This window comes from Puma concolor, chromosome D4, assembly GCF_028749965.1.
Source record: "Puma concolor isolate L17-30 chromosome D4, mPumCon1.1.hap2, whole genome shotgun sequence".
NCBI lineage: Eukaryota > Metazoa > Chordata > Mammalia > Carnivora > Felidae > Puma > Puma concolor.
In genome coordinates, this window is record NC_141679.1 from 40,666,090 (window position 1) to 40,688,235 (window position 22,146).

The following is a 22,146-nucleotide window of genomic DNA, read 5'->3' on the forward strand; positions in this document are numbered from 1 at the left end:
TGGACCGAATTGTGATTCAGGAGTGAAAGGGTGAGGAGTTTCTGCAGCATCAACATCTTCTTGCTCTTCAGAAACCCACGAGAGGCACTGTCAATTCCATTTACAGGTGAGAACAGCGAGGCACAAAGGCCAAGTAGCTTGCCAAAGGGGCCGAAGAGGAGGTGAGGAGGGAACAAGCATGTTCTCTGATTTTTCTGCCTCCACCTCCTCTGAATATTCTATTTCGAATGTCCTCGAGACCAAGAAGAGCAGCTCCTCTGCCTCAGCCCTTCTCTGGCCCTGCTCCTGCACCCTCTGCGCCCCTTGGAAACCCCAGGAGTGGGAGCAATCGGAACTCATCAGCTTCTCCAGCCCTTCCAGGCAAGCTGTCCAAAGTTCGTTTTCTAACTCTGCAGTCGTAGAAAGATCAAACCACCACCCAGTGTGCTGGTTATAAGGAATCTTCGGGTATTGTTTCTTTTTTTGAGCACAGCATTTTGTTCCAGCCTCTCTTTCAAGACTTGTTTTGCATTACAAGTACCTACCCTTATTTTGGGTCAGCCTAGGAGCACGTAAAGTCCATGTATCCTCACCTTCGGGTTTCCTATGCCCAGCGTAGGGCCGTGAGCTATAGCAGGTGATCATACGTGTCTATAGGATGATTCACTGTTCCAGCGTCCTCTACAAAACGCTTTGTGTTACGGTAGTACTTCAGGGAAATACACACTAGGATATTTTAGCCAAATATTCATAACAGCAACAAAAATAAGTAAAAAACTATCTAAAAGCCTATCCCATCTACTGAATTGTCAGTCACCTCTATGAAGTGAGTAATACCATAACCATGAGCTACCTTTTTAAATTAATTTTTTACTGAGCTATAATTCATATACCCTCAAATGCACCTTTTTAAAGTATGCAGCTCAGTGGTTTTTAGTATAGTCACAAGGTTGTGCAACCATCACAACTATCTAATTCCAGACCGTTTTTATCACGCCAAAAAGAAATTCATGGCAATTAACAGTCACTCCCCATGTGCCCTTCCCCCACCCCTGGCGACCACTAATCTGTGTTTTTGGATTTGTGTTTTCTGGATGCTGCATATAAATGAAAAGGTATGTGACCTTTTGTGTCTGGCTTCTTTCATTGAGCATGATGGGTTCAAGGTCCATCCATGCTATAGCCTGAATCAGATCGTCATTCTGTTGCATGGCTGAATACCATTCCAGTGTATGGATATGCCACATTCGGCTTATACATTCATCAGTTAGGATTTCAACTTTTCAGATATCACGAATAATGCTACAGTGAAGATTTGTGGACAAGTGAAAATATAGGTTTTTATTCCTCTCATTGTACATTTAGGAGTAGAACCGCTGGGTCACATGGTCACTCTGTACTTAACTTTATCATTGATTTTCTTAACACTTCTATCATTTAGTATGTTTAAAATTAGAAGCTACTGTACTACTTATGAACTAAGCGGCTGATAATCAGAATGAAGAATACCATTCAGCTTTGGAATATATTTTCCTACTTCTCATTAGGAATCTGTATTTTGCAATTTTCACTTCCTGTCAGAAGTAAGAAGGTGGATCACCGGAGGTGATCCCCTGAAGGGAAGCAGGACAGAAATTTGCTACAGAAAAGCCGCCAGGAAGATGATACAAATCAAGGTAATTGAAAGTTAGCTATAATTCTTGCCTCATCTACTTAGGTCCTCAATTTCTACTGATGACTGTCTTCTTTGGAATCTAGTAACTAGCCCCATGACAATATCTATCTATAGAAATAAAGCCTTAAGAAGTACACAGAATGGTTATGTGTGCTGCTTACCTGTAAAGTCTAAGCTTCACTGTGTCTTCATCAAGAATCGGGCAACCATTGTGAATATACTTTACTTCATTAGGAAGGAAATGGCAGTCAAAGACCTAGTTCGTGTGAAAAAATGGATAAATATTTGTGAAAAAAAATGGTACAAGATTTGATTTCTCTGGCAGTGGAATACTGCCTGGGGAAATTATGGCCTGTGAGTGGGGTGTGCACGTGTGTGTGTGTGTGTGTGTGTGCGTGTGTGCACGTTGTAACTACCACCACCCAATGTGCCCCTCTACCCGCCCCTGTGCCCGCTCACCATCCTGCTTTCATACAGATGTGTCTTATTTTGAGAATATCGAAATTATGAAAATCTAAGCAGATCAAGCAGATATATTAACAAGTAATTATCTCTTGATACAATGATTTTTATAGTCTATAATACACTTAACATATGGTTCCATTTGGGGTGCCTGGGTGGCCCAGTTGAGTGTCTGACTCTTGGTTTCGGCTCAGATCATGATCTCCCGGTTTGCGAGCCCCGGCCCTGCATCGGGCTCCGCGCTGACAGTCCAGAGCCTGCTTGGGATTCTCTTTCTCTTCTCTCTCTGTCCCTCCCCTGCCCGTCCTCTCTCTGTCTCTCTCGAAATAAGGAAATAAGCTTTAAAAAAATTTAAATATGGGGCGCCTGGGTGGCGCAGTCGGTTAAGCGTCCGACTTCAGCCAGGTCACGATCTCGCGGTCCGGGAGTTCGAGCCCCGCGTCAGGCTCTGGGCTGATGGCTCAGAGCCTGGAGCCTGTTTCCGATTCTGTGTCTCCCTCTCTCTCTGCCCCTCCCCCGTTCATGCTCTGTCTCTCTCTGTCCCAAAAATAAATAAACGTTGAAAAAAAAAATTAAAAAAAAAAAATTTAAATATGGTTCCATTTATCAAAATATTATACACCCACAATGTTCAGGGGTTCATAACAATTGAGTTAGAGAGGTCTACCTGGGTGTACGCATGAAAAGGCATGCGTTACCCCTCAAACACACTGTATTATAAATATTATGCAGTTTTTCTTTTCCTTTCATTTCTTTCTTTTCCAGAGAGCACTTTCATATTCAAAATTGGAACCACTGACTATGGACAGCGTTGGGGTGATTGGGGCCAAACACGACCCACACGTGTTTCTCATACACTTGCAAAAGGCTGTGTTATTGGTTACATAATAGCGGAAATGGTTGATGAGACACAGAGCAAACTAAAGGTAATTTCTTGTATTAAATAAAATTATCATTAACTGTATCACCTCACTCAGAACCATTAAGGAAATTGCTCACTGTTGTGTTTGGGGAAACCTAATTTTTAAAAGAAGAATTTTCCATCCCCATCACACCATGACTCTTGCTCTGCCCAATCTCATTTGGTAGAGGATTAAGAAATACCCTTGAGGCATTTACACACCATCACTGTTGAGTTCACGGTGTTTAGCTCATTCTTTGTCACAGGCTCAATCATTTACAGACATCATCCTCCCTGAGAAGACTTTATTACTAATACCAATGATCTTCTTTTCCCACAGACGTCATTGGTTCCTCTTTTTAACTGACAACAAGGAAGGAGATAAAGGAAAGACCTTCCCCATATCATTGACAAATAGTCATGGTGATAAAGGGACAATCTGCTTTGTTAAAAGAAACATCTGTTTTATGTTTCGTAATATGTTTTCCTTTTATAAAAGGCGACAACCATAATTGTCCATAAATTTACCAACTAAAACAAAGGAGAGCTAAATCCTTTTCTAATTACTGTCTAGCCTTGGTTTTTTCCACTTCAACTGCTTTTCAATTACAATTTATAATTAAATTGTCACACATTCCTAACTCATTACTCACTTTAATGACAGTAAACTGGTTTAAACTAGAGATGTTCTCTTACTGCTGTATTTCCTAGTCAAAAAAGCAAGCTCAGCTCTACACTGAGGTGCTTTCCACCCAGGAAATTTCTTGCTTTGAAACAGGTGTGAGAAGTGCTGTGCGTGAGGCAGTCTCATCCTAAAACATGAGGAAAACATATTGCCACCGACCTTATCTAATTGACTATATCAAGAGGGTTATCTAAACAGAAGGTACTAGCATGCGCCAGTTGAAATCCCTTTCCAAATATCCAATAGGAAAATGAACCTGTTGGTCCTAAGACAAACTTCAGTAATGAAATGAAAACACTAATTGAACAGATGTTAAACAAAACATTTTCTCTGCAAATCAAATAAAACCGTTCATTACACAGTGGGGTGTTGTTAATACAGTCATCTTGCTAGAAATGGGTTCACATAAGCCTTGCTTTCGACTTACTGGTAAGTGCTATTAAAGAATAATGTTTAGGCTTTGTGTGTGTGCACACGCATTTGGCTATGTTTAATTTCAAAAACGCCATAAGAAATAAATCCCTGGGGAGGGCTGCACTGAAAATAAGCACACATTCCAAAAAAAAAAAAAAAAAAAAAGCCAGACTTTACTTAGGAATCTGGTTTCTGTTGAAAGTGTCATCACAAACGGGGAAGATCACCTGGCAATTTGAGAAGCAAAGTTTTCTGGGTATATAGGTTTCCTTATGGTACAAAATTCTAATATTTGGCAGAAATATAATCAAGTTCCACAGTTCAATGGCCTCTTTTTTCACACAATAAATTTTAGAAGCTGTAAGTCACACATTTTCTGTAGACCATTTAAATCCATTTGAGACGCCAGGTTTACCCACGGAAATGCACTCACGGAACATTTTCTTACACTAAGCCACAGCACACGAGGGGACAACCTGGGACTTTTCGGAGCCCCGTCCCCAGCCTACCCATCCAGACTTGCCTCAACCAGGCAGGCATGTTGTTTCTGCTCCATATTCTTCCTAGTAACTGGATTTTTGCCTTAAAATCTGAGAATGTTTGGAATGGAGATGACTTGGAGAACTATTCCGATCCTTATGAGAAAATAAGCGTTTCACCTAGTTGTAGTAACTTAGATCCCCTTTTGCCCTCTGGTATCGCAGAGCCGGCCAAACAGTGAAGACCATTAAAATGGCACCAAAAATAAACAATGGAGACAGTTTCGTTACTTTCAGAGAAAGTACTATATGTGTGTGTATAAGTCACAGGCTATTTGGGACTGGGAGAGGATACGTCTCAGAGACTGGCTTAAGTAACAGTATATTCTCCCCAAATTGCCATGCTTGGGGCCAGAGCCGAATACAGATGGACCACAGGTTGCCCCAGTGGGCACCAGGAAGAATTGTCTTCTCTTCCCCCACAAGATATTCAGCCTCACTTCTAAATAAATGTTGAACAGTTTTTAAAAATACGTTGATTGGAAGGGTTCCAAATGATGAGTTCATCAGTCTTTATAAGGCACCCACATATATCCGTGCAGCTCTAGGATTAGGGTCCTACATTACTCTCCACAACTCCAAGGAGGTTCTTTTTTTTTTTTTTTTTTTTTTTCAACGTTTATTTATTTTTGGGACAGAGAGAGACAGAGCATGAACGGGGGAGGGGCAGAGAGAGAGGGAGACACAGAATCGGAAACAGGCTCCAGGCTCTGAGCCATCAGCCCAGAGCCTGACGCGGGGCTCGAACTCACGGACCGCGAGATCGTGACCTGGCTGAAGTCGGACGCTTAACCGACTGCGCCACCCAGGCGCCCCAGGGAGGTTCTTTTAACTCCGGAAATTGGGACTCCGTTTTCTGCAGCTGACTTATTCATGTCACCCACTCATTGCATTAAGCACATCTGGGCTCTGGATATGAGCTATCCCAGGTCTCTCTTCCTTCCCCGACTGGTAAGTTCCAATCAAACACACTTCCACAGTCCAAGTCATGTTGCAATTACCAAACACTTGGGAATACAACCCCTGCGGAGTGAGGGCCATTATTGTGTACCGACGGGTTTCAGGTGCCCATTGGATGCTCGGACTTACAAAAGAAAATCTCCTGGGAAATTGGAGAGAGACATTTGGTTGCTATCACTTCAGGAATACTCCCTAAGTGAGAACCCTCCATAGAATTCTGATAGGTTTCTGAATCGGACTGTACTCTGAGTGCAGTAAAGATGTCCATTTGAGTTAGCATCTATCTAAGTCTTGCCAGCCCATCTCTACAACATCTAGTACCACTGTTGAATAACTTCCTGCAATATGATTCTTTAGCCAAATGGAGACGAAGATTCATGTTCACAGTTCACAAATAATGGGTATTTTTCCAGAAGCAGCAGCAGCAGCCAGTGCTGAATATTCTCAAACTTGTCTGCAATGGAAGTTAAACCACGGTAGGAACAAGTAAGGAAACCAGAAGCAATTTCCTATTTTGTACAGAGATAAACTCCTACTTTAAGCAAATACAATATAACACAGACTTTTTAAAATCCAATGGATTAGAAAGTAACTCTTCATCCTGCAAAAGGACGGTGCATAGAGTACTCTTAAATGACAAGGTCTCCAAGGTCTTGACTAAAGGGAAATATTTTTTTGACAGACATTTTTAAAGACCAATGAATATCTATTTTTTTTTAATTTTTTAAATGTTTATTCATTTTTTTGAGAGAGAGAGAGAGAGAGAGACAGAGCATGAGTTGAGTAGGGGCAGAGAGAGGGAGACACAGAATCCGAAGCAGGCTCTAAACTCTGAGCTTCCGGCACAGAGCCCGGATGAGGGGCTCAGACTAGCAAACCGGGGCCGTAAGCGAACCGTGAGATCATGACCTAAAGTCGGACACTTAACTGGCTGAGCCACCCATGCACTTTGAAGAATAGTGAATATTTAAAGTGAAGTATTTTCACCTCTTTTTTCCATGTCTGTCCTCCTAGTTAAGGGAATGTTCAAGTGATGGACAGAGATGAAAATGTCTTCACGTTTTACTTTTGCTATCCTGCGGTCACAAGTGTGGCCTAAAACACATCTTGAAATCCTGATGTCTTATCCAAAGGCACCCTGACTAGCAATGGATGAAGTCACTTGGGGCAGGAATAATCCCATAAAGACTGACCATATCACACCGCACAAGAGACTGTCCACTCCAGCCCTTGGAAGGCTGTCACTGCTTTGTTTTCTCTCTGTCTCTGTCTCTCTCTCTCTCTCTCTCTCACACACACACACGCACACACACACACACTTAATAGAAAATCTCAGGTACAACCTACCTGTGGAGTGAGTTTCCCAACCCTCTGGGTCATTGGCTCGTTCATCACGACTTCTACTTTGCAAGCATCTTTCTCCTTGGGGATGGCAAACTTCAGGTCATCCCCCAACAGGAAGGCAGAGCTGCCCTTCATCACCCTGACCCCACGGTTAACACTGATGAAGGTGGGGCCGGCCCAGCCCGGCAGCAGCAACAGCAGCAGCAGCAGCAGCAGCAGCGGCGGCGGCGGCGGCAGGGCACGGGGCCCTCCCCAACTCCGAGAGCTCATGCTGTCAGGGGCCAGCTCCATTTGTCCACCGGCGAAATCCCTTCAACAAAGGAGGGCTTCTGTGCTTCCCCCAGGGATGTTATCTCATAGTCCAAGGGGCAGGGCAAGGGGTCCCGACAGTGTGCCCCAAGATCTTAACATGCCCCTTTCATTTCAAACTCAGACAAGGAGGCTTTTCAGGCAGTCCCGAGTTTAATAAAACTCGCTGATCACTCCTGACAACGCCGGCAAGATGAATGTGCCTCCCAAGTGCTTTTCTAATCCTGCAAACGAGAGGAGAGGTTGGAGGGAAGCGACAGAGAGACCAAAAGGTTTGTGCAGCTATTCAAAAGATCCCTGCTGGCAAAGGCATCTTTCAACCCGCCTCTAAGTTCAGCTAAATTAAAAACAAATAAACGAACTTGACCTCCAGCCCATCTGAAAGGCAAGGAGGCCGTTTCATTACGCTGCCTGTAACTCCCGCTTCCAAGCTCGACGTGCCCCAGTTGGGATGTCACTTGTGTGGTCCAACAGGAGCTAGCCAGCCTCACTGCCCAAGTGCAGTGTTTGGTCACCGCGTTCAGAGGGAGTTGAGCTCTGCTCTGTTTCCTCGTCAGTTCAGTGAGAACTACAGCCTAATTTGTACAAGAGAGCTGTCGGTTATTTGCACACTGTTTTAAAAGCTGATTAATTCTAAATCATCTCTATCCAGGTAAGAAACAAGCCTCCTAATCTGTCGCCTGCCACAGTTATGACTTTGCTGGGCAAGGAGACACCTGAGAAACACTTGGGTGGAAATTGGAGAACAGATTCGATCTTCGAAGTGAACATTTGGACTTCTGTTTACATGTAAAAGGGAGTAGGGATCAAGTTACATAGCTTCAACAGATACAGCTAACTCGGTGTATACATGCATATTCGTATTATCTATGATGCTAATTACATTATAATGTACTGAATTTGCACAAATGGGGTCTTTGTTTCTACTTCAACCGCTTTAGAATTTCAAGATTATTTCTCTGTGTTCCCTAACAACAGACAAGACTCTACCAAGTACAATGTATTGCCATATATCCTTAAGTTCAGGGTATGATTGGGTGAACCAATGGTGGTTTCTTATGCCCGTAAGGGGTCTTTACATTTTAATGATGTCAATCAATTTCTGTACATAACCCATGGATACTGAAATAAATGTTTGATCAAAAGGCGTACACAAAAATTCACATCTAATACATCAAGGGAAGACTCGTTCCCTTGTCATTGTTTGAAACCTTTCACTTTTGAGGTAGCACGTGACATGTGTCACCTGATATCTGAGGGGGGTGTACACTTTATAGAGCAGCTTTTTTTTTTTTTTTTTATCTTTATGGTGTCAGTCTCAAACTGACTCAAACAGTTCCCACACTCCCACTGACAGTGTTGGCCACACTCCGGCTGAATTAGGTTGGCTTATTTGGGCACAAACGCAAACCCGGTTGTTGAACCTTCATTACAAAGTCAACCCCGGTTTCAATGCGCTTTCGGCAACCAAGACTACTCAAAAAACGCAGCACGTTCAGAGAGAAGAGGGAGATGCCATGCTCTGTGCACCCCTCTTATCTCACTATTACCTACCTCCCTTCTCCTTTACTGCTTCTTCCCTGATCCCCTGACTTTTTAATGCAGGGAGCTTAGGGTCCAGTCCTTGGACATGTTTTTTACCTACCTTCACACCCTAGTGATCTCATTCCTTGGCTTTAAATACCTCTTATATGCTAATGAGTCCCAAATTTATATCTCTAATCTCCTCCCTTAATTCGGGATTCCATATGCCACTGTCTATACGACATCTCCCTAGGGACGTTTAACGGGTATCTCATTCTTTGTGTCGCCAAATGTGTGCTCTTGGTTTTCCCTCCCTCCCTCCCTCTCCCAGATCTCAGTTAATGGCATCCAACTTTTTCAGTTCTTCTCTCCTTTGTCTCCGTGTTAGGTCTACATCCAAACAATAGTAACAAAGTCCTATTGTCATCGCAGTGAACACGCCTTTGGGTGACCTCCAATAATCCCAGCCTCCTAACATCCAGAAGCTCCCTTCCCTTGAGTGACAGCAGAACCTGTGAGGCTTCCAACCAACAGAATAAGGCACAGGTGATGGGATGTCATTCCCATGGTTACACTATGTAATGTAAGAATCTAGCAGACTGGGGCTAGAGGCTCTCCTGTTGAACTTGAAGAAGCAAGCCTCCGTGAGCTCCTGTGTCAGAAGGAAATGGATTCTGCTAACAGCTTGAATTAGCTAGGAAGAAGATTCATCCCAAATCAAGCCTCCAAATAAGACTGGTGCCCAGGGGTGGCCGGATCAGATTCTTGATTTCAGCTCAGGTCATTATCTCACCATTAATGAGATTAAGCCCCAAATGGGGGTCTGGGCTGACAGCGTGGACCCTGCTTGGGATCCTCTCTCCTTTTCTCTCTTGGCCCCTTGCTCGCTCGTGCTCATGCTCTCTCTCTCTTTCTCTCTCTCAAAATAAATAAATAAACATAAAAAAAAAAAAAAAAAGACTGGCAACCAGTGGACGCCTTGAATGCAGCCTGAAGCAGGGAACCCAGGTAAGCTGTGACCAGACTCCTGACCAATGTAAACTGTGACATAAGAAATCTGTGTTGTTTTAAGCCATTGCATTTGTAGGAATTTGTTTACACCGCAATATAAATTGAATGCACTCATCTCCAAAACATATCGTGGCAGCCATGGGTCCTATTAAATATTATTTGGGTCATTTCCACACCCCAAACATCCAATGGCTTCTCATCTTCAAATAAAAGCCATGAGGCAACAACGTATATAACGTTTCTCCCTTACTCCTCTCTTCTCATCTTGTCTTCCCATCATTTCTTCTGCTTTGGCCACACTAGTATCTTTGCTTTTCCTCAAATAAATTAAGATTAGCCTTTTCCTCTTGCTCCCATCCAGACCCCTCCCATTTGCTGTTCCCTCTGGAACATTCTTCCCTCAGATATCCTTCTTCCCACCTCACCGCCTTCCAGTTTTCCATCAAATGTCACATTTGCACCGTACCACACCTAACCTCCCCTTAGTATGATGACACTCCCACCCCCAGCATCCTTTTCTGCTATGTTTTTAACCTTAGCCCTCCTCACCATCTAACAATTCATTTGCTTGTCTGTATTTTTTGTTACTGTCTCCCTCAAGAAGGTGAGAATGTTTACCTTTATTTATGGATCTATTTTTATGATTCACTCCATCCTGCTGCCCAGATTTGAGGATGCTTCCTTGCACACAAGAAGTAGGGCCACACCATAGGCTAGCAGAGCTGTGGACTAGAAGGGGCCTGGGTCTCTGGGACATTTGCAAAGTAGAGTCCCCAGACCAGCCCATTCTTCCAGAATTTTACATGGCAGAGAATGTAAACTTCTTTCTTGTTTAACCGACTGTTATTTGGGGTTTATTTTGGTACTCATGACTGAACTGTCAATCACCTGAGTCTTCAAGTTTTTCTATTAATTTAATTTAGTCACTCATCAGCTAAATATTGTGTCTTCTCACCTAATAGCATATGGGACCATAGCTTATTCTAATTATATCATATTAAGTACACAGACCAAGATCCTAATGTTTATCCATAAGGAAGAGATAAGAGAAAGAGGAGGAAATCTATTTCTGTGGTTCCCTGAGCCACAATGATATGGAAATAGTAGACCTGAATTCCAAAAATACAGATTCGAATCTTGATCCTGTTATTTTTTTCTTACTATTTTTTTTTTAATTTTTTAGGGAGAGAGAGAGTGCGAGTGGGAGAAAGGGGCAGAGAGAGAGAGAGAGGAAGAGAGAGAATCCTAAACAGGCTCCACACTCAGCACGGAGCCAGATGTGGGGCTCGATCTCACAACCCCAGGATCATGATCTGAGCGGTAATCAAGAGGCAGACGCTCAACTGATTGTGCCATGCAGATGCCCCCAAAGCTGGATCCCGATGAACATCAGTTTCCTCTTTGAAAAATGGAGCTATCCGTCCTCTCGTTTCCAGTTTCCCAGTGAGACCAAATGAAATAATCCACGTGGAAATATTCTAGTTATTAAGCCCCATACAAATGTAGCATTATTTTTACAAAGTATATCAAAGGAATAAGAGTAAAGCTTGTCTGGAGAAAAACAGAATGGCAGGACTTGGGCCTTGGTGAAGACAGCAGAATCAGGCTCAGCACAAGCCAAACAGAGTATGCTCTACTCACATTCTCGTTTATTCTTTTTCTTCCTCGTAATCTGAAGACACGCTCTAGTAGTAAAAACTGAATTCCAATATTTCGGAAACAACCTGAAGCAACACAGCTGGGAGGAAGTGAAGGGTGCAAGAGTGGTAATTTCCAAGCTCAAAACCAAACATCCCTCAATCAAACGGGCCTGGATGAAGTTTGCAAAATTAGGCTCAGTGAAGATCAAAAAGAGCATGCTGTATTGATGTTTTATTTACATTTGAATTTTGCTCTTGTATTTTTCTCTTGGGGTTGGGGAAAACCAAACACGTGGACATTCCGTGGAAAAGACGGCTCTGATTTCTCACTTGAAGAAGGCAGCAGAGGAGGGGAGAGAGAGGAGTCTGATAAACAGATGGAGAAGAAAAGAGCAAACAAGCAAACAAAAGCCATAGAACAATTGCAAAAGAAACCAAGGCTCTAGGGGCGCCTGGGTGGCTCAGTCGGTTGAGCGTCCGACTTCGGCTCAGGGCATGATCTCGCGGTTTGTGGGTTCCAGCCCCGCATTGGGCTCTGTGCTGACAGCTCGGAGCCTGGAGCCTGCTTCGGATTCTGTCTCTCCTTCTCTCTCTGCCCCTCCCCCACTTATGCTCTGTCTCTCTCTATCAAAAATAAATAAACGTAAAAAAAAAAATTTAAAAGAAACCAAGGCTCCGAATCACACAAGGTTTCACAGATGATGCTGGGTCTTTAATCTCCCCCCAAATTAGATGGCAGTAATTATCTTGTCTCTGATACAAAATTACAGCATCCAGAGGTAACCAACATTTACTTGACAAAACCCTGACATAGCTCTTCTTGAGAACCCCATTTTCTGGTCCCAGCATAGGGCCAAGTCCGATCCTGAGAATCCATCTGCCTGCAGCCTGCTCAGACTGCTGATACGAGCACCCACTGGGGGCAGGAGAATCCATCGGAATCCATCGGAACACTTGAAAGTAGAAGCAGAAAGGTGGCTAAATTCTTCCAACTGACTTTTAGCCAGTTTAGATTTAATTTCACCCTGCAATAGCAACAAATCCTGTCTCAGCTGGTTTGTGTGGTTCAGCTGCTTCTCAGCATTTCAAACTCCTGATGTCATGGCTGCAAAGCCAGTCTGTTCTTACAGACCGCGTCTCACCATTGCCTTTTTCCTTTTTGCGGAAATCAGGTATTCTAAGTAATATCTGTACGAGCCAATAAAAAGGAGTGAAAAGAGGTTCTGAAAAGTGGTGCACCACTTGGCTTTGAGTGCTTCCTTATAAAAATTCAAAACTGTTTCTGCAATCAAACTTTCTTTCTTGGTAAATTTCCTGAACAGAAGAAAGTAATTTAGTAACATTTCCTGGTGGAGGGGGGTAAGGAATGTGAGCTAGTATTTACTTCATAATTACACATTGGGTTTAACCTGAGGAGCATGTATTCTTTATGTTAATAAAAAACAGGAGGCTCCTGTCACTTATCTAAGGTATTCCGTGCACATCAAGAGAAGAATGGATCCTACCTGTATTCCCCGGCTCTCTCTGCAATGGAAATTTTCAGTGGTCAGTGACAATGATGTGCCTGAAAAGAATCATATTTACCACTGCTCCTCTTTAAAATGTTGCAATCGGGGGCGCCTGGGTGGCGCAGTCGGTTAAGCGTCCGACTTCAGCCAGGTCACGATCTCGCGGTCTGTGAGTTCGAGCCCCGCGTCAGGCTCTGGGCTGATGGCTCAGAGCCTGGAGCCTGTTTCCAATTCTGTGTCTCCCTCTCTCTCTGCCCCTCCCCCGTTCATGCTCTGTCTCTCTCTGTCCCCAAAATAAATAAACGTTGAAAAAAAAAATTTAAAAAAAATAAAATAAAATGTTGCAATCGTAGCTACACAAGGTAAGGGATGTACCTCCCTCCTCTTGCACGGGCACAAGACTCCATCATAGCTGTTTCTTTGCTTGCTTTGCTGTTTGCGGGACTCCTATGTGTAACCTGATACTCTTCTCAGTGATCCAGGTAAGTGTTACCAATTAAGGGAAGATGATGTAAACAATGGAACCTTTTGCCTTCCCCATACTTGAGGCTATTACCTCCTGATTCACAGCTTTAGCTTTTACAAGTACCCTCAAGTCTTTAAAAATTAAAATAAACCTGAAAAAAACAGAACCCAATAAGCCCAAAGAAAATGAAAACGCTAATTCAAAAAGATATATATGTACCGCATGATTACTGCAGCATTATTTACAATAGCCAAGGTATGGAAACAATCCAAATGTCCATTGATAGATGAATGGATAAAGACGTGGTGTGTATATATATATATATATATATACACACACACACACACACACACACACACACACACACACACACACACAAATACATACAATGGAATATTACTCAGCTATAAAAAAGGAATGAGATCTTGCCATTTGCAACAACATGGATGGAAGTAGAGGATACAATACTAAATGAAATAAGTCAATCAGGGAGAGACAAATATCATATGATTTTGCTCAGATGTAGAATTTAAGAAACAAAAGAACAAAGAAAAAAAGACAAACCAACAAATAAAAACCAGACTCTTAAACACAGAAAACAAACGGGTGGTTGCCAGAGGAGAAATCAGTGGGGGGATGGGTAAAACAGGTAAAGGGGATTAAGAACATACGTATTGTGATGAGCAACAGAAATGTTGAATTATTATATTGTACATCTGAAACTAAAATAATGCTCTATGTTAATTACACTTCAATTTAAAATTAAATAAATAAATAACGAAACTGAGTGCAAAATGAAAACTATTAAGGTGGATTTAAGTTAAAAATAGCCAGTTCAGAATCAGCCCATTCCCACCCACCCAAACATAGAGAGATGTTGATATCCTTACCTAGCATGGGGAAGAAAGCCAAGGAGATTTTTCTAGCTTCTACTTCATATTACAATCTTGAAAATACCAGTCAGAATGAACTTAGAAGCCATCATGGGATTTTTCTGATGGATTTTTTTTTTAATCATCACTATTTTCACCCACATCAATTTTCAAAGTGGTCCATATAAATCGAATGTAAAAGTTTCAAGTGAAAACTTGTAGCTGGATATAATTATCCATAGGACAACTGAATTGAATCCAAATCATATGTGACAGAAAGTGATTTCACTGAGGAGCAATGAACTGGCAGTCAGGAGAACTGTGGCCACAGAGAACAACCAGCTGTTTTGCGTGTTGGTTGAGGAAATTAAGACTTACACAGACTTCACCAAAGTCTTCAGATCCACTGCTTCCTCTGACCTGAGCACCCCCTGGGAGAGGGAGAGAAGTCTAATTGCTTCTTGTTACAGGCAACCAGGAGTTTGCCTGAGGTCATAAAGGAAGCAGGAGAGCCTGGGGGAATCAGCCCTTGGAGTCCTTGGCGAAGGGCTCTTTCCTCCAGTGCATGGCCAGCTCGTCCTATTCTCTCCAACAGAGAGCAGTGGACTCGTCCACAAAAGAAGCGCTGGGAAGACACAGACTTAAGAACGGTTCTTTTGAGAAGCTCATGAACTCTGATGGAGCTCTAAATTGTTCAACGACCCCACGAGAGTGAAAACTCCTTGGCAATCTTGTCCAACTCAGGATTTCCAGAGAGAATTTTCTCGAAGAAGGAGAACAGACTCATGCAGTAGAAAGAAATAGCTTGTGGCTTCTACGATTGTTTTTCTTTAACAAATTTTTATCTTCCTTTTCTCATTTTTTGATTACCTACTACATACAGGCACTAAGCTATATTCTTTACATATGTATGTTTTCATGTATTTCGCACAAAATCCTACAAAGCACTTTTGACTTTCTGATTGCATAGACAATGACTTACAGAAGTGACATAATAATCATAATAAGAACTAACATTAAGTGCTTATTAAGGGCTAGGCATTGTTCAAAGTAATACATATATCATCTTTGTTTAATTCAGCAACCGTTCTTTGGAAGTAGACAGTGATTTTACAGATTTGGAAAAGGAGGTGCAAAGAAGTTAAGTAACTTGCCCAAGGTCATGGGCTTGAGTCTGTGTCTTTGTGACTATAACCTAGTTTGACCTATGCGCTTAACAACTGTTATACATCACAACAAAATCTTACATTCCTTGCAATTGCTTCACTAACCACCCCTCCCCCGGGGTCTTTTTCTTACAGCAAGCAAACCCTTAACAATTTTCTTTATGGTTCCCGACAGCAATTGATGATTGTCGCCCGAGTTAGCGTTTCACTGGAGGCAACGTTCTCTCAAAGAAGTAGCTGTGACTTTAAGAGCAGATAATGAGTGCAGTGCAGCTGTCTCCCAGCATCTTAGTGCTCCAACTCCTATCGCTTTGAGCACAATTTAAAGACCTCAAGGCGGGGCGCCTGGGTGGCGCAGTCAGTTGAGCGTCCGACTTCAGCCAGGTCATGATCTCGCGGTCCGTGAGTTCGAGCCCCGCGTCGGGCTCTGGGCTGATGGCTCGGAGCCTGGAGCCTGTTTCCCATTCTGTGTCTCCCTCTCTCTCTGCCCCTCCCCCGTTCATGCTCTGTCTCTGTCCCAAAAATAAATAAACGTTGAAAAAAAAAAAATTAAAAAAAAAAAAAGACCTCAAGGCAAATAGGCCTCCTCGAAATTCCAGTCTATTACATCAATAAAGTATGTGTTGATTCTGTTTATAACATTCTGCTTCCTCGATTCTGTTTATAACATTCTGCTTCCTCCACTTTGCAGTTTTTTCTAAAATATAATCTAAATCACAGAATGTATGGTTTAGCAGAAACTTGAGAAATCAAAAAGTCCATGTCCTTCAGTTTCTTTATTTTATTTGCTTTTTTTTTTAATAACCTCCTTTTGAGGCGCCTGGGTGGCTCAGTCAGTTAAGCATCTGACTGGCTCAGGTCATGATCTCGAGGTTCGTGAGTTCAAGCCTCACGTCAGGCTCTCTGCTGTCAGCACAAAGCCCACTTCAGATCCTCTGTCCCCTTCTCTCTCTGCACCTCCCCCGCTCACACTCTCTCTCAAAAATAAGCATTTTCTGGGGCACCTGGGTGGCGCAGTCGGTTAGGCGTCCGACTTCAGCCAGGTCATGATCTCGCGGTCCGTGAGTTCGAGCCCCGCGTCGGGCTCTGGGCTGATGGCTCAGAGCCTGGAGCCTGTTTCCGATTCTGTGTCTCCCTCTCTCTCTGCCCCTCCCCCGTTCATGCTCTGTCTCTCTCTGTCCCAAAAAAATAAATAAACGTAAAAAAAATAAATAAATAAATAAGCATTTTTTTCAAAGAAAGAACATAAACTCCTTCCATTAATATAAAAGATATGTATTAGCTAAAGGATTAAAACACAGAAATACAAAGAAAAGGAAAAAAATTCACTTTCCCAACACCCACAGAAAACATCCTTAGGTTTTCAGATATATGTCTATATACATATAATTTTTAAACTTAATTCAAATCATACTCTAAAAAGCGTGGCCCATCCTTTCCTATCAACATAACATTCTAGTCTAAGCATTTTCCATATTATTAAACATTCCTTGCGATCTTACTTTTCATCTGTGCACCATATCCAGGCCATGGATATACTATGATTTCCACCGTCATTCCACTGTTATGCTGAAGAAGTTACCATGTCAGTAGGTTGTGATGAAAAATCCTTAATTACAAATTGGTTTATTTTTCTGGTTCTTTCCTTTTGATAGTTTTCTAGAAGTGGAGTTAAAAGCTCAAAGGGTGTAAATGTATTTCGAAGTTCCTGATGCGCGTGCTTCCTAGAAAGATGGTGTCAATCTGATACCCTTACTAGTCTTGCCCACAATCCATTTCATCCCTTGAAGCTGTGCTCGCCTCCCAAGTGAAATGTGGGATCCTGTCACTATGTAACTTGCATTCCTTTGCTTACTTGAGATTTTGCTTTTTATTTCCTTCTTTTTAATGCCCATTAACCAGTTGCATGTTCTCTTCTCGGAGCCCCTTCATTTTACAGAAGAAAGAAAGTCCCGTGGCAGAAGTGACTTTACCAATGTTGAAATAAATTTCTAGGCACAACATGGAGCCTCTGCTGCCCAGGATGCCACGTCAGCAAACCGAAACTTAGAGAATTTTCGCGTCCCTGTAAATGCTCTGCTTGACCAGAAACGCAGTATAGTCAGTCGCCCTAACCCCCAAAGGCCAAGCCAATTCTGAGCCTTCACCCTAATTGAGGCGGACTACGTGGCCCAGGCAATCAGATATTTTCTAAGTGTTTCTTCCTGTTCTTTATTCTTTATCCTATAAAGGCGTCTTGCCTTCCGCCCCATTTTGCAGTTCTCTGAAAGAAGACTGTCCACCTCATGGCGCGTTAAATAAAGCTCGTTTCCTATCACCTAAACCGTCTCCTTTCATCGGTTTTCAACGCCAAGGTTACACAGGTATCTGGATGGAGACCAAGCCTGGATTGGAATCTTCATGCTAACATCCAGACCACAGCAATGTCCACTATCCCATGCAGCTCGCTTAAATCACAGATGCTCAGTCCAGAAATATCCCTTTCAGTACTTTCTTCCCAGAACTCAGCACACCCTGACAGACTCCCAGAACTGTGCAGAGAAAGCCTTCCCTCAGGCTATGCTGTCAAGACCAAGGTGGCAAAGATAGATCTTTGACTACCGCACAAACTCATTAGGTTTCCATTCTCAGATTTTTCAACAGTTCACTGTCTACCCCACCAATAAAGGCCACATTTGCAAACTGTGTTTCTCAAAATACACATTTTGGAGATGTTAAAAGTTTTTCACAAAAAAAGTCTTCTATATCCAAATATATCTGAAGCACAGAATGCTAAAGTTTGTGTGTATGTGTGTGTGTGTGTGTGTGTGTGTGTGTGTGTGTGTGTGTTTTAAGATTCACAATGTAATATGAACATATCAGAGGCTCTAAGAAGTCCTGAGGGGGAGAGAAAAAAAAACTTTAAGGACAAAGTCTGCAAACATAGAAAACCCTCCCTGCCCCCATACAAAACCCAGGTTCTTTAAGAAATCACTCAAGAAACACTAGGCTAGAGAATTAAAAGGACTGAAATGTAGAATGGCCACATGGTATCTCCAAAATTTCTGGTCATACCCGATAAATCCATACTTAATGAATCTACATCACAAATCCAAATTCCAGGCCACTCTTTGGAAACCAGACATCTGGCCTTTCTCTACAAAGACCTTCCACTAAAACTACCTTCAAAGCTGGAGAAAATGGATGGCAGAGGGAAAAGGTTTTGTGCTCTTGATTTACAGTTGTTTTTAATGACTATTGAAGTTTCTTAAACCATCAAAGGCACTTCCTTGAAGATTAGGAAGTGGCCATAATTTACATTCACTTTGCTTTTAGCCAGAGGGCTGTATCATGCAAATTTTCACAACAGCTTGTTTTAATTGAATAACTTAAACAGAAGGAAAAACACATTCACTGTGGTTGGCTATACCTGTTCCTCACCTGGGATTAACCAGTATACCCACCCAAACTCACTCCTAGGACCTTCTCAACCTGAGTGCACAGGACTGAAGTTGGTTTTCCTCTCCCTGAGTGAATTCTGGATCTTCTAATTCAGAATGAACCACCCAGTTGTGCAAAAGTAAGATTCTTTTTTTTTTTTTTTAAATGTTTATTTATTTTAATGTTAATTTATTTTTGAGAGAGGGAAAGAGATAGAGTACAAGTGGGGGGTGAGGGGCAGAGAAGAGCCAGAGACACAGAATCCAAAGCAGTCTCTAGGCTCTGAGCTGTCAGCACAGAGCTGGACGTGGGGCTCTCATTCACAAACTGTGAGATCATGACCTGAGCTGAAGTCGGACGTTTATCCGACTGAGCCACCCAGTGCTCCTAATGTTTATTTATTTTTGAGACAGACAGAGAGAGAGGGAGGGATAGAGAGAGAGAGAGGGAGACACAGAATCAAGAGCAGGCTCCAGGCTCTAGGCTGACAGCACAGAGCCTGATACGGGGCTGGAACCATGAACCGTGAGATCATGACTTGAGCTGAAGTCGGACGCTTAACCGGCTGAGCCACCCAGGCGCCCCCCAAAAGTAAGATTCTGTTTAAATTCACATTTAGTCACGTTCAGAAGTCATCTTCTGAGAACAATTTCCTTTTTAAAAATACACCCTGGTTCTCTGTTTCAATAGGACAGATTCATTTCTTCATTCATAGTACAAGCAATGGTCCAATACCCAATTTGTGACAAGGGCTAAACTAAGGATTACAAAGACAAAAAAAAAAAAACAAAAAAACAAAAACAAACTCTTGCTCTTTGAGAGTTTATAGTGTAATAGAGAGAGACAGACATATAAATTATGAATTCAAAAAGAATGGTAAATGCTATAATGGTGGCACGCATTGTGTGCTACAGGAATAAGTAGGAGGGCGGCATTTGGGACTGGGGCTAGGGGAGGTCTACAAAGGGAGGGAGCTAAATTAGAAAGAACAAATAGGACTTAGAAAGGTGAAAGGGGCATGTTGGAAGATGAAGAGAAAGAATGTGGCGCGGTGAAAGAATCACCAAGTAGATGTTTTGTCGGAAACACGGTTGTGTAGATGAATGGAGAGGCAACAGACACCTAACACTTAACTGAGATATAACCCCTACCTTTGAGAAACGGAGGTCTGCAGGAGAGAGGTTTATAATCAAGTACTTTACCCTACAAAATGATATTGCTACAATAGCGTGTGAGCAAAATGCTCTGATGAGTTTATCAAACACAGCAGGTTACACTTAAAGAACTTGTACTATTCGAGATGAAATACTTCATCATGAAAAGGATTGCCCAGACATTCAGAAAATGACTACCCAGCATCGCTCCTTGCGCTGTACTACAATAACCTTGATCATCCTCTCTGCGTGCCATTGCTAATGATAAAATCCAAACTCACGGGTGTCTGGTGCACAAAAGAGGCCAACTATCACAAATAGTCTTGTTAAAAGATCTGCTGAAATGGAAATGTTTTCGATGACCTCAGAAACTAGGTGATGAGTGATAAAAAAAAGATGTAATGTCGTTTGAGCCTAAGTCCCACTACATCAAAAGTCATAGACTTCTAGGGTTGGAAGGAGCTTCTCCTTCCAAATTTTACTTGCCAACATGATCACCATCAAGTGTTAGGCATTAACTTGGCATCTGACACTGTTTCAGTGGATCTAATTTTCACAACCAACTATGGAGCGGATTCTATTCTAAGGATTCTGATTCTGAGGAAACAGATAAGTAATTTGTCCAAGGCAAATGCTAATAAATGATTGAGCTGGCATTCCAAACCCAGCAGACAGGCTCCAAAGCCCATGTTCCTGATATACGTAGATCCAGGCAGCTCGAAGAACCAGACGCTGGTTCGAGAGTACTTTCCCTGGGATGGGGCCTTCCAGCATGTGGGCAAAGCCTTCAGTCATGACAAGGTCTTCAAGTGAACATCTCTTGCCATCGCCTAGCTACCTGCACCCGTCCTTCTGGGAGATGGGGGTCATTACAAGAAAATGAACGTGCAATTCTTAAAACCAACAAATAATTAAACTTCACAGGACTCTAATGAGTCTTGCCTTTCTTCTCTGCTGAGGATCTTGGCACAATTTGCACGTTAAGCCATGATCTATATATCACTTTTTTTTTTTTTTACAAATATTTGGGGTTTTTTTTCACACAAATTTGTTTTTTGTAAATGACTGTGTAAATATAGGACAAGAGAAGCAGGAGGAGGAAGGGGGCCGGGAGGGCTTAACGCTTTGCTCTAGGATTACAGCTGAAACGAAAGGAAATGCAATAGTGATAACCACAGAAGCCAAACTATAAGTCAGATCCGCCAGATTTCTCCTAGTTCCACTTCTTCCTTGAACAAGGTCCGTATTCTTCCTATGCCTGTTTCCTCACCTATACAATAATTGATACCTTTCAGGGTCATTAAAATAGTTAAATGTGGTAATGTATGTAAATGTATTATGGCCCAACCAAAGCCCCCAGTCACATGCGCACACACACACACATGTGCGCGCGCACACACACAGAGCAAGGCTCAAAGAAACTCAGTCCCCTTTCTTACCCTATCTGCCCCAGGCCAACCAGAGTTTTTTTCTAAAACTTATTGAAAAAATTACCACTGTAATGGATACAGGTCATTAAACATACATCAACACCCACAGAATGTACAACATCGCAAGTGAACCCTAATGAAACTATGGGCTTTAGATAATCATAATCGGTTCATCAATTGTTAACAACTACACCATGATAATACAAAGTGTTAATGACTGGAGAAACCTAGGGGGTGGGGTGTACGTGAGAACCTTGTTCAATTTTTCTGTAAATCGAAATCAGCTCAGAAACTAGAGTTTATTAGTTAAAAAACATTACTGGAGGCGCCTTGGTGGCTCAGTCGGTTAAGTGACTGACTTTGGCTCAGGTCATGATCTTGCAGCTCCTGGGTTCCAGCCCTGCATTGGGCTCTCTGCTGTCAGAGCAGAACCCACTTCAGATCCTCTGTCTCCCTCTCTCTCTGCCTCTCTCCCACTCGCACCTGCACACTCACTCCCTCCCTCTCAAAAATAATAAATAAACAGTAAAACAATTACTAGTTGAGCTATCCTTTGACATGTTCCATGATTAGGTTGAATCGACTCTCCAGTAACACCCAACAGGTCTAGAAATTTTTCTAGAGCAGTGCAGGGCTCTTCACAATGAAAAACCAGCAAGGCAAACCACAGTGACTTCTTGCTCATGT

The 22,146-nt window shown here is 42.4% G+C and overlaps 1 protein-coding gene across 11 annotated transcripts in view; it reads right to left on the reverse strand.

Annotated features, from left to right (window-relative positions):
• The window catches only part of FREM1 (FRAS1 related extracellular matrix 1), a 200,940-nt gene that overhangs the window by 131,714 nt on the left and 47,080 nt on the right, over positions 1 to 22,146 (reverse strand). For all 11 annotated transcript variants that reach the window (XR_015243554.1, XM_086685328.1, XM_086685331.1 and 8 more), the window contains exons 2-3: positions 6,963 to 7,492; positions 1,816 to 1,910 (exon numbers count right to left, since the gene is read on the reverse strand). Coding sequence is in view for 10 of the 11 variants with exons in the window: in XM_086685328.1 (XP_086541454.1) it covers positions 1,816 to 1,910; positions 6,963 to 7,250 (383 nt within the window). In the remaining variant the exon portion in view is untranslated. The remainder of the gene's footprint in view (positions 1 to 1,815; positions 1,911 to 6,962; positions 7,493 to 22,146) is intronic.